We start from the raw sequence: 12,029 nt of genomic DNA, 5'->3' as shown, positions 1-12,029 counted from the left end.
ATAGGGAAACCTGGAAATAATATTTGCAGTAGCTGTTCACATAATTTTATGTCAGAAGAGGCAAATACATCATTAGCCAGAGAAAAACAAAACTTGAAAAACTTTTAAAAAGCACTTTAGCTTCACTCAAGGGTCTGATTAATAGAAATTAAATGTTTTCAATAACAATTTCTTTTCAAAAATATGTGAGCCTAGCCTAAAAAATTTTAATTACCCATTTTCTACTGACTTACAAAGCTATGTGCAGATGCTTGTGTTTCATTTCGTCATCAGTCTTAAAACAGAATATAAAACACTTGCATATCCTGACTCTGCCCTTTCTCAAAGGCAGTAATCTGTCAAAATTGATCTCATATAAAGCACTTAAATGAATAAGTCTATTTAAAACTCTATACTTAATATAATCATATCCAACGTATCTGGTTTGAGTGTTTCATATTTAAGAGCAAAATGTGTCAATAAATGGCTAACAAACTTTACTTTCAAAGAGAGTTAACAGACTCAAACACATAGCAATCTGGATGAAGAAAATCCCGAAGTTGCACACTGAGAAGGTACATCAATGATTTCAAATATTTTAATTTCAATTTTCCCCATAATTTTTCCTCTCCATTCTGCTCTAAACAGTGAAACCCAGATAATTAACATATTTATGATATACTCTAAAAGGCTGAGATGCAGCTAAGAACTTAGCCCACAGATTAATAATGCCAAAAGTAAAAATGCTCCACAAATCATTTTTATTTTCATCGCAAAGAAAGGGAATAAAAGGAGTGACTTCAAGTAATAAAAGGCAAAAAGCTGGCTTTTAATAATTTGTTTTAGCTACATTAGTCATAGAAGGTTTAAAATCCAAAGTCTCTTGTCGCAGGTCACTTTTAAACTCTCACAGACATCCCCATATCCACCACCATCATTCCAGATATACTGGTAATGTGATGAAAGTAGGCAAGCAGAGGCCAGATGCCAAAAGATTAAAAATTGAAAAACCTTGTGAGCCAGGCTTAGATAACAAGAGAAAGAACAGCTGTAACTCTCTCCCTGGATCATGCAAGGGGTAAATAGGTCCTTTTAATTCCTCCCCAACCCACATCTACAGGGCAACTTCATTCCATTCCTTGATAACCAATCTTCCATATTCCAGTGTATCCAAAGGTTCTTTCCTCATTCTCTCTCTTCCCATCGATTTTCTACTCTTCATTCTATTTCTACCCAATTTAGCTTTCTGTTGAATACTTTTTCTCTCCAAATATGCTACTCTTCTCCCCCCCCTTTTTTTTTCTCTCCATCTGTTTACATATCTGGGTTACTAATCCCATTGGGGGGGGGGGAGAAAGGAGTGATACACATTCCAGCTAATGAAAGAAACTATTTCCTAGTAATGCCGCTTCTCGTTCATGAGAGCTGAACAAGTTTTATTATTCATAAATTAGTTTACTCAAATAAAAATGAGTTGATAAATGATTGAAGACATGGACTCAAACAAGGCTATCTTCTAAATCAACATTTCCCAATGTTTATTTCTTAAAGCAATAGTCCAAAAAGGTATTCTGCGCACACAAAAAAATAATGGTTTCATGGTCAAATCGCAAAGCATACTAGGCTCTTAAAGAGTCTAAGAAATTCTAAAATGAAGAAGCTTGCTTAATTTTATTATCCAGCTATTCCCAAACTTAAGCATATAAACCTCTTTTTCCACAACAGCTATTAATATCCCATAGAACATGCATTTAGAAAATGTTAATCTTAACTACTGATTAAAATATACCATGCAAGGTATTATATTTAATCTTATTGTCTAAATAGTTTAAATATTGCCATCTTTTGAAAAACCAAAAATGAACACACAGAGAAAATAACTGCCAAATTGCTAGGTGAAAGTGATTCATTTTAAACATCACATGTAAATTTACCTTACCTAGGTTCATTTAAGATTTAGGTTATAATCATCACTTATGACTTTTTTTGAAAGGGGCAATGAATAAAATTTTCCTTAAAGTCAATTGTATCATATGGAATAAAATCTTTTACAAATATTAAGACTTAAGACTTTTCATTTTTCATTCATTTTCTCAAGTAGGAGAAATGAATGAGATTTTATGATTTACAAAACCTAATAAATACACGGGCATGTTATACATGTCCTTTTGTGAAGGTATGTTATACAAGAAAAAAGTTTGAAAATGAAAATGCATCAATTTTCCCTTTAAGATGTACCACAAATTATTTACAGAGTTTAAAGAGCATATTTTAATGTACACACATTTTACCTGAAAGCTCCGTAAAGTGGTCTGTACCAACAGACAAATGAACAAGGAGTAAAAAGCAAGAACCACAGGATACTCAATCCAAAATCAACCCCTCGTGTAGGATCAACACAAAACCAAGCCAAGCATCCGAAGATATTTAGAAACAGTGTTACAGCGTGGACTGTGGAATCAAAAAACAAAATAGAAAAAGAAACATTTACATTCAATTTATAAGTTAATTCAACAAAAATTATAAATGAAAAATTACTTCATAAGAGCAAATGTATTCTACCCATTTTTCAAAACATTCCTGTTTCTTACACAGTTGATTTGAAAACAGTAATAACAGGAAAAGGAGTCCTAATACATACACTGGCAAAAATTCTTTTGGCCCTCTTCTAATGAGTAATTACACAGCTCAACCAGAGAAGCACTACCTTAAGGTCTTCCCTGAGAAAGAAACATGTGATATGTCTCTGGATCCAAGGCCCAAGAAGAGAAGTAGTGCCTGCCAGGAAAAGAAGAACCAGGACTTGGGAGGAAAAAGATCCTACACTCAGAACCATACTTTTACAGAGTGGGGCTGAAGACTTCTCCCAGAGCAGACTACACACAGAAGAGAAAACCAGAGAAGTGCCCTGTACAGTTTCATTACAACATTTTTAAGCAATAAAATTAATTAAAATAGACTAAAATATTAGTACAGCAGAAATTTCCACTGACTATATACTCAATCTATGAGGATTATTAATTCATCTTGAGTTGTCCAATTTTTTAAAGTCCTGGGATTTTGATAGAAGATTAAACTTATTTAAAAAAAAAAAAAAGTACACTACTATGATGCATTTCAGCTCCTATGGCAGACCTTTCTTTAGTTAACACAAACAGATCTTGGCAAACTCTTTATATGTTATTAATAATTACTTTCCCTAACAGACCAAAAATGAAAGTCAGAGTAACATCTAACTACATTATGATCCTAAAGAACCACATTTATCCATTATAATTACTTTTAAAAGGGCTTTCGAAAATTTATTCGCAGGCCAAATTTATTATAGGAAATAAATTCTTTCAAAAATTAAAATAATTTTCAATGTAAATTATCAATACAATAAAAATATACCAACTACTACTTCAATTAAAAATAAATGTAGAAATATAAAAATGCTTAAAATATAATGTTGAGTGAAAAACACTAATAAAAATTGTTTCTGTGCTTTGCCTAAAAACAAAAAAACAAATGGAAAACCTAGTGAATCTGAATTTTAAAAAACCTCAACATATATTAAAATAAACTTTAAAAATCTCTTTAAATTATTAATCAAATAAAATAATGAAACAGGTCAAAAACACACATTCTAGGATGCCTCATCTACTTTGCTCTCATTAACAACTAGATAAATACACAATCTTTAGAATATGGGAAAAAGCTACAGAGGAAAACACCTAGGTTATCGTGATATAATACTACTAAGCTAATCAGCCTCTGTATGTTTCAATTTGTCAGCAGGAACTCTTCCAGCTTTAAAATTCCATTCCATTCTATTACACAAGAATGACTCTTACTACTTTATTTCCATTAGGATTTCTAACTCTCATAAAAACTAGCTTACTAATAAATTAACTCAAAATCTATTGCCCCGAAATAAAAGTAGTTCTGGTACAGACTTAAAAACAGAATTCAAAAGGTTGTAAGACAGAAAAGTATTACTCTGTAATATTAAATGGCATCTAACTAAACAAAATTTAAATGTTCAGAACATTCTAACTCAAATTTCAGCTTTAAGAGATCATTTTAAAAGCTTAATCTACTAACCTGCTTAAGGAAAGAAAGAGAATATATGTGTATATTAAAGTTCACAATAATTCTTCTAGGTATAGATAAAAATATCAATTTAATTTCGTGTAATCTATTAAAAGTTTTTTTTAATGTTTTCACAGTAACCAATAGTCATTTATTTGTACCCCAATGAAGAGTAAAATGTTTAGGCCTACTTACTAAACAATCAATCCACTTATACTGGGACCAAAACACACAGAAAAGCAAGATAATATAAAATGCATGATTCTATATTGCTAACTTCAGTCCAATTCCAATCTACTTGCTGGATTCCAAGTACAGGCATGACACTAATGCATGATTCTATATTGCTAACTTCAGTCCAATTCCAATCTACTTGCTGGATTCCAAGTACAGGCATGACACTAATGAAATATTTAAGCCATTTTGTTAACCTGATTTGAAAGATGAATGACTCCTCTTCATATAAAATTTTTAATTTGTGTTATTAAGCACTCAAATCTGGTATTAGTATACCTAAATTTGCAACTTTCACTACAATACTCTTCTTGGTAAGCTCTGCATTACTATACAGACACCTAACAAACAGCTTTATAATAGTATATTATCTTCTTCACTAAATGGTCTTTAACGTAACTAGCTTGCTTTCATTCTTTGTTTAAATTCTAAAGTACACTCAAAGAGGTTAAGATTTACTTCACAGTGCTATTTCTAATTGCTTCAGTTCCTTTATCGAGTAAATTATCTGTTTCGAGTAAGGTATCTTTAAAAGTTTATCTTCATCATATTTGAGTTTAAAAATGTAAACTACTTCCTCATTTTGGTACTCTGTGATAGTATGACATGGAAGTCTAGACTCTGAGCTCTGGAGTCAAGCTATCCAACTCCAACCTTACTTGCTGTGTAATCTTGGATAAATTACTCAAATTCTCTCAGCTTTAGTTTCTCTATAAAACTAGATAGTGTAGTACCTATTTCACACTGTGGTTACAATCTAATAATACAATGTATATAAAGTGATTAGCACTGTGCCTTGCACAAAGTAAATTCGCAATAAATGTTCTCTATCATAATTATCATTACAGTGTGAAAGCATTAGTCAACTCCAAATTTAACAGGTTGACAATTCCTGAAAATACCCTATTTAAATAATTTATATTCTATGAAATTTAGAGACATTACTGGTACTAGACCTCTCCATTAGTATTTCTAACTCTCATAAAAGCTAGCTTATTAATAAATTTACTCAAAATCTATTGCCTCAAAATAAAAGTAGTTCTGTTAAAAACAGAATTCAAAAGATTGAGAGAGAGAAAATTAATACTCTGCCTAAAGATTTAAATGTTCAGAACATTTTAACTCAAATTTCAACATTAATGAGAAATAATTTTTGAAGAAGCATTTGTTCCAGGAAATGCTTCTTAAATCAAAACCGTAACTAGAATCTTGAGCCTTCTTTGAATACACTTAACAGATTCTGCCAACTGAACAGGATTAAGAAAAACTATAGCCAACTATGTTATTTCCAAAAACCTCGGAAGGCTTTACATTTTTACGACAAAACAGATCTATTTTAAAACAATCAGCATTGGTAAAGCTGTTAATCACTCAGTTGAAATTAATCATCTTCCCAATTCAATCTCTTTTTACTAAATTCCTTATTGAATTTTCTTCCAACCCCTATTTCCCCCATCAAAAATATGTTTTTCACTAAGTCAAAGAAATTAAACCTAAAATGCTAAGCCAATTTCTGCCCATTAAAAATTATTATATATATATGCATATATTATATTAAATAAAATATGAGTTGATTAGCAAGTACACACATGGATGGAATCAAATCCTTTAATAGAAAAAATATATACTACTGACACTGGGGATTCAGCAAAAGGTATGAAATCAACGATAAAATCTCAAGAAGAAACTAAAAGTTAAAATGTATTATCCATAAGAAATCACTTCTCACATTCCAGAACAACTTCACATGTGTAAAGAATGCTTCCAAAAGATTTTGAAGAAAATTATCTTATATATTTAGAGGCGGGAAAAAAGGCTCCCTAATCTCACAGTAAAAACACACACAATTTCTTTCATCAACAATGCACTCTACAAACTGTTCATTAACTCAGAGGTTGTGCAGGTGAGAAGTTGTGACAGCTACCTCTCTTACTGACATAGTGATATTAAAAGGGGCTGAGATTCCTGTTTGGAATAAAAATGAAATAGAGAATAAATTGGAATTTGTGTAAATACAGCAAACTGTTAACAGCTTGACATTTTTAGTATTCCATGAGTTGTAATTATACTCAAAGCAATGTGAGCATCACAGCCTAAAATGTATGTCCTAACGTCCTATTCAATAAAACATCTTATATTACTTTCAATAATAAAACTATTCATGCCCACTTGAAAATGAAGTGTAAATTGTGCTCAAAGCTGTAAAAAAATTAGTTTATATTATTACAATATTTCATGTTCCTTTTAAATAGTCATAATGCTTTAATAAAAATTTTAATGACCTTCATTTGCATAAAATGGTATACATAATTTTTTCAGAGCAAATATTGCCTAGATAAGATTTTTCGAGGAAAAAGAATTGTTGCAAAATTCTACTTCTGTGACAGAGAAGTCCTTTCCTCTAAAGAATGCCAATTCTCAATATACTGGTTTTCCATAGCTAAGAACTTAGAATGTCATATATAATACAATTTTGAAGTACCAAAATAGGATATGTTTCACTCCGAAAATTAAAAGATCTATAGGAAAAGACCAGTTAACAATACTATCCTTAACATGAGTTCCAATGCAAGGTAGATTAACAATAAAATACAAATTTTGTTAAACAAATATATAATTTATTCTATACTCACACATCCACAAGTAGTACATAATCTTTACTGTCTTTTGGAATTCTACAGGAATGTCTACAGAAAAATCCTGATAGAAACAAGGTCCCACAGGAAAACTGCCAGGAAGAGGTGGCCAATTATTTTTTCTGCCTGCAAATTAAAAAGAAAAAAAAAAGGTTATTTATATTAGAACAAATATGTGCTTTTTTTTTTTTAGTTTCATAATAAATAAAAACATCTATTCTTTTAATAGGTGTCTTACAAATATAACACTATATCTCTACATTTCTTGAAAACTTTGAAAGCCAAGCTTTATGTCTTTCAAAATTTTTCCCAGAATCACTTTAGAAAACATTAGTTGGTAAAATAATTTTCCAGTGGCATATCATGTAATTTTAGCAGGAGCCAATTATAATTATATACAATTAAAACAAGGAAAAAAAAAAAGAACACAAGAACTTACCCTGTGACTCTGCCCTAAAAACAAATTTATTTCAAAGTCTCAAGAGTCTGGCTCTCACATGAAGGCCATGCAGTTTTTAAATCTCTACGATTTCTTCCTCAAACAAGTTAAATCTATTTCCTAACCCATTTGGCAAGGGAAGACCCAGCTTCTGAATCTTTCGAGTTTTCTACTGTTAACTCCATGAAGTAAACACGATTAACCAACACCAAAGTATCAGATTTGGCAATCTCAAAGTCTCAAAAAAATAATACCCAAAAGACACATGTAAGAAAACTATAAAAAACTATAAGAAGACATAAAAGAATCATGAAAAGGAGCTAAGGACTTAAACTGCCTTCAAAAACCTAGAGGAAAAACAAATTTAAACTATGAGAGAAAAAAAATATGTCTAAAGAAATAAGACTGAAAATAGGGCTTGGGGAAGAGACCAGGGTTATGGGGTGAGAGGTAAATAAAAAACTAAAATTAATCAAACATTAAAAACTGAGGGTAAAAATAGCAACTAAAGGCCATTTTCTCATTTTAGATATTACAATCCCACAACTTTTAAACATCAGATTTTACATACATTTTATACACCAGGAAATTTTTCATAGTGGAAAGAAAGAAGCATGACCTATTTCTGATTCTCCCCAACATATCTCCACTGTTTATCATTCTTTTCAAATTGTATGTAGTTCATGCATTTCTCATACGTCTCATGCTCATTTGACAAGCAGCAGAGCACAACAGTAAAAAGCAAGGCTCTGAAACAGAAATGCCTAGCCAATTATTGTCTAGAGGCTTTGGGCAACTTACTTAACCTCCTGAAGACTTTGTTTCTACATGTGAAAAGTGAAAATAATAACTATATCACCCTTCAAATAATTGTACTGAGGATTCACTGTATAACATATAGCAAATCTAATTCTTAATTTCCCACTCTTCGTTACAACCTTCATTCAAGTATGTCTCATAGAAATAACCTGTATGAGTCAACACTAAGGAAATAGGACAGATTTTAGATACAGGTATTTCGGAAACACTGATCTCAATTAAACCTTTAGTTTCTTTTAGAGATGCTGTCTCTGATGTCGCAAACAAGAAAATGGCCCAGGATAAACGTATCCTCAGGAGGCCCCCAGCTTACACATTCTAAGATATGCAAGAAACAGATCATTTATTATTGTTGTCTTAGACCTGTCATCCATCAACATCCAGACATATTAACAATGACTTTTTACCCAGAGACTCATAGCTTTCCTTAAAATACTCCCTTGAAGTGGCCTCTGGAAGTCATAGCCTGAATAGATTTCATAGCAAATAATGAATTCAGCATTTCTCTCTTTCTTTGGCATCATCAAAATACCCCAGGCTTCCTAGAGTGACCACAGACATTTTTTTTAACATGCTTTGACAGATACAATATACTTGTTAGAACAGAGGAAGATAACTTAAAACAGCGCTGAATAAACCAGAAGAGTCAGTAAAATGTAGGGCACACTCCCATTTACTCATCAAGCCTCATTAGACCCAAAGACTGCTCAAGTGCATAATCAAAGGCTCCTGGCCTTAGAATAAACCAAAATTATCATAGTCACATTCACTTTCTGTGTGATAAGGCTAACGCTGTTCTAATCTATCAAAAGACTATGCAAATCACAAAGATCAAAGAGCTATACAGTATCAACTAGGAAATCTGCTGTGTCTGAACTCCTTGCTAGAATAGGAAAACAGGACAGAGTTTTATCCACAAATCAAATGACCTAAAGCTAGTGCAGGTATAACTTAAAGTGTTTAAGTTATTTTCATTTCAAACTTCTTTGGATACTACCATGTTGACTGAGGTTTTGCATTTCTCGTTCTCGACGATCTAGTTCTGCTGCTTTTCTTTCTAGTTCCTCCTGGCGCTTGAGAAGTTCAGCTTGGGCCAAGGCATGTTCCTGAACAAAAAATAATAAGTGACTAGGTTGTCATAAGTATAAAGTATTATAACATTGATACACTATATCCTGCTTCTCTCTCTACTATGTTGGAAACCTATTTCAAATGTTCTTCCAAAATACAGGAATTCACTAAAAATTACAGTTTCAGAAAATATTATGGAGATACTTGCTCCCATTTTGGTTTTTTGGTTATGAAAACCCTCAGTGGGAATGTTGGGCACATTAGGGCTAAAACAAATTCTAAGAGTAGTCAGAGTCTTAAGGTAATTGGGAAAATAAAATTAAGGTGACCTCAGTGCCTAAATGAGTGAACAGAGACAAAAGGAAGAGTTGAAGAAAACAGAAAAAGAAAAGGGGAACTGAATTGGCTCTTATGAATTGGGTTAAATGGTACATAAGGTTTCCAATGCAAGAATATATAATATCTTGTATTTTATAAAATTATGAAGTGAAAGAAGGATATGGCTAAGAAATTCTGGTTTATAACTCCATCTATCTTTATGTGATACTAGGCATCCCATTCATCTCCCTTTCTCATATTTTGTCCACCTTCTTTTCCTATCACTGTCCCTTGCTTACCCATTATAACTCTTCCAGTAATATTATTCAATCATTGCTACTGTAATGGTATCATGCTTTAAAAAGTGAGACCAAAGGCAATAAAAATTTCTCTATACAAATTGTACGCCAAGATAATATATGAATTCAGTAACTGCTAATAACGGAATAAAGTAAATGTTATAAGCCGCAAAAGAAGAATGAGCACTATAGAGTTGACAAGGAAGCTAATCCAGATTCAAAAGTAAGTTAAAAATTAAATAAGGAATGTAACATATAAAGAATTATTTTCATCTGAAATGATATTAGTATTGTAAATGATACTGATATAGTAATTTCCAATATTAATTTACACACGTAACAGAACTAACCTTTGCAATCTGTGTATAAGCTGGATGTTCCTCTGTTGGCTTCATTATTGCTGGTTGGGTACTGGGTACATTAGGCATTTTCACATTGCCTGGTGGAGGCTACAAAGATTAAGAAAAGGGCAAATTACACAACATAGAGATCCAACTTTAACTTCTTTCAAAAGGCATAATATTAACACAAAGCAAAATGCCGAGAACTGCCTCTCTTCCTCTCCTACCTTCTCACAGTCAAATGTGTGGCAAAACCTGCTTAAGCTCTCTATCCCTGTTTTCTCAAGCTCATTAATTTCTCTATTCTTCAATCTGGGTGCTACTTCTAATGCTACACTTTGATAATAAAATATTTCATAAGCAAGACTTAAAGGCAACAATCCAAATAATAATTAGCAATATATAAAACAATTATTTAATACATTTCATATGTACATTTCAATAAGAAATAGATGAACATGTTACTGGGGGAAAACACATTTTAAAAAATTTAACAGGCAACTTATAAAAGAAACACAAAAGGAAAATAAACGCATAAAAAAGTCAACCTCATTAATAATAATAAAAAAAAATGCACATTTCACCTAATCATTTTTAAATGATTATTACCATAAAATCATCATCACATTTTGGAAAAGTTGTGGTAAAATGGGTATTCTCATACACTGAGAGTGAGACCTAGTTCATATAATATAGCCTAGTTCATATAATAATCCTGGAATACAATTTGGCATTACATGTAAAAGCCACAAAAGTATTTAAACCCTCTGACCCATAAACAGCCTTTTAAAATATCAAAAGGAAATAATCCAAGAGATGCACAAATGTGTGTATGCTAAGAATGTTCGCTAGCATTATTTATAAAAGCAAAAAGTTAGAAATAACTCAATTGCCCAATAGGAAAATGTTTAAATTATGACACATCCGTAGAACATAGCATGCACCTATTTAAAAGTTCTGAAAAATATTTAATGAAATGGAGAATGCTTGTACCAATAAATGACAAAAGCCAGCTATAAAACAAAACTGTATATATACAGTAATCCCAATTTTTTATTTAAAATATAATTAAAATATATCAAAATGTTAATAGGGATTATTTCTGGATAGTGGGGTTAAACGCTTTTTCTTGTATTTTTCTATCTCCACTATAATCTTTTGTTACCCAAAGAATTATAAATTCTCTGTTCCACCCCAATATATCATATGAATAGGCAGAAACACTGAAGCTAATCAGTCCTAACTATTCTCCAACTAAAAAAGCACAGTCCTAAAGTCTCAATCTCTTGGTTTAATATGTAGTGATGACAAAACAATGACCAAATAAAATGCCTGCCAAAGTTAGTTTGGCAGCATACTTCAGGAAAAGCATAGAAGAAATTACCCAAGTATTCACCCAGCTGAAACCTTACTATAAATTCTTTACTGTTTACTGTTTTAAGTAACAAATGAGGTATTAACTACAATAAATTAGTAGGTAAGGATGAAGGCTGGGTTAGAACTAGTAATTTGATATATCTGAGGTCACAGTTGCCTGTGGTATAGCAGTAACAGGAAGTATTTAAGTACAAATCTCTAAGAGCACTGATAGCTGTTATCCTGATAATTTCTTCAAATTTGTAGACATTCACTGGATCCCTGTCGGCTCTGTGGCCCAGTATTTTCTTCAACCACAACATATGTAATTCGCCACCTCAAGACAAGTACAGCTCTTGCCAAAATTATTAAAGACCTATTCTGATGATGACCCCTAATTCTTTTCCAACTTTTCACTTCTGCACATATGAGTAAAAAGAAAATTAATACAACAATCCACTCA

General features: G+C 31.8%; 1 protein-coding gene across 2 annotated transcripts in view; it reads right to left on the bottom strand.

The window, feature by feature from the left end:
* SCAMP1 (secretory carrier membrane protein 1) overlaps positions 1-12,029 on the bottom strand; it is an 83,755-nt gene that overhangs the window by 35,778 nt on the left and 35,948 nt on the right. For both annotated transcript variants that reach the window (XM_039874891.1, XM_039874893.1), the window contains 4 exons: positions 10,220-10,318; positions 9,179-9,287; positions 6,921-7,049; positions 2,271-2,430 (listed from right to left, as the gene is read on the bottom strand). In XM_039874891.1, coding sequence (XP_039730825.1) covers positions 2,271-2,430; positions 6,921-7,049; positions 9,179-9,287; positions 10,220-10,318 — 497 coding nt within the window. The remainder of the gene's footprint in view (positions 1-2,270; positions 2,431-6,920; positions 7,050-9,178; positions 9,288-10,219; positions 10,319-12,029) is intronic.

The sequence above is a fragment of the Pteropus medius genome, unplaced genomic scaffold, assembly GCF_902729225.1.
Source record: "Pteropus medius unplaced genomic scaffold, Ma_sr-lr_union100, whole genome shotgun sequence".
NCBI lineage: Eukaryota > Metazoa > Chordata > Mammalia > Chiroptera > Pteropodidae > Pteropus > Pteropus medius.
The sequence above is the reverse complement of the archived record's forward strand: the minus strand, read 5'-3'. Positions and strand labels throughout refer to the sequence as shown.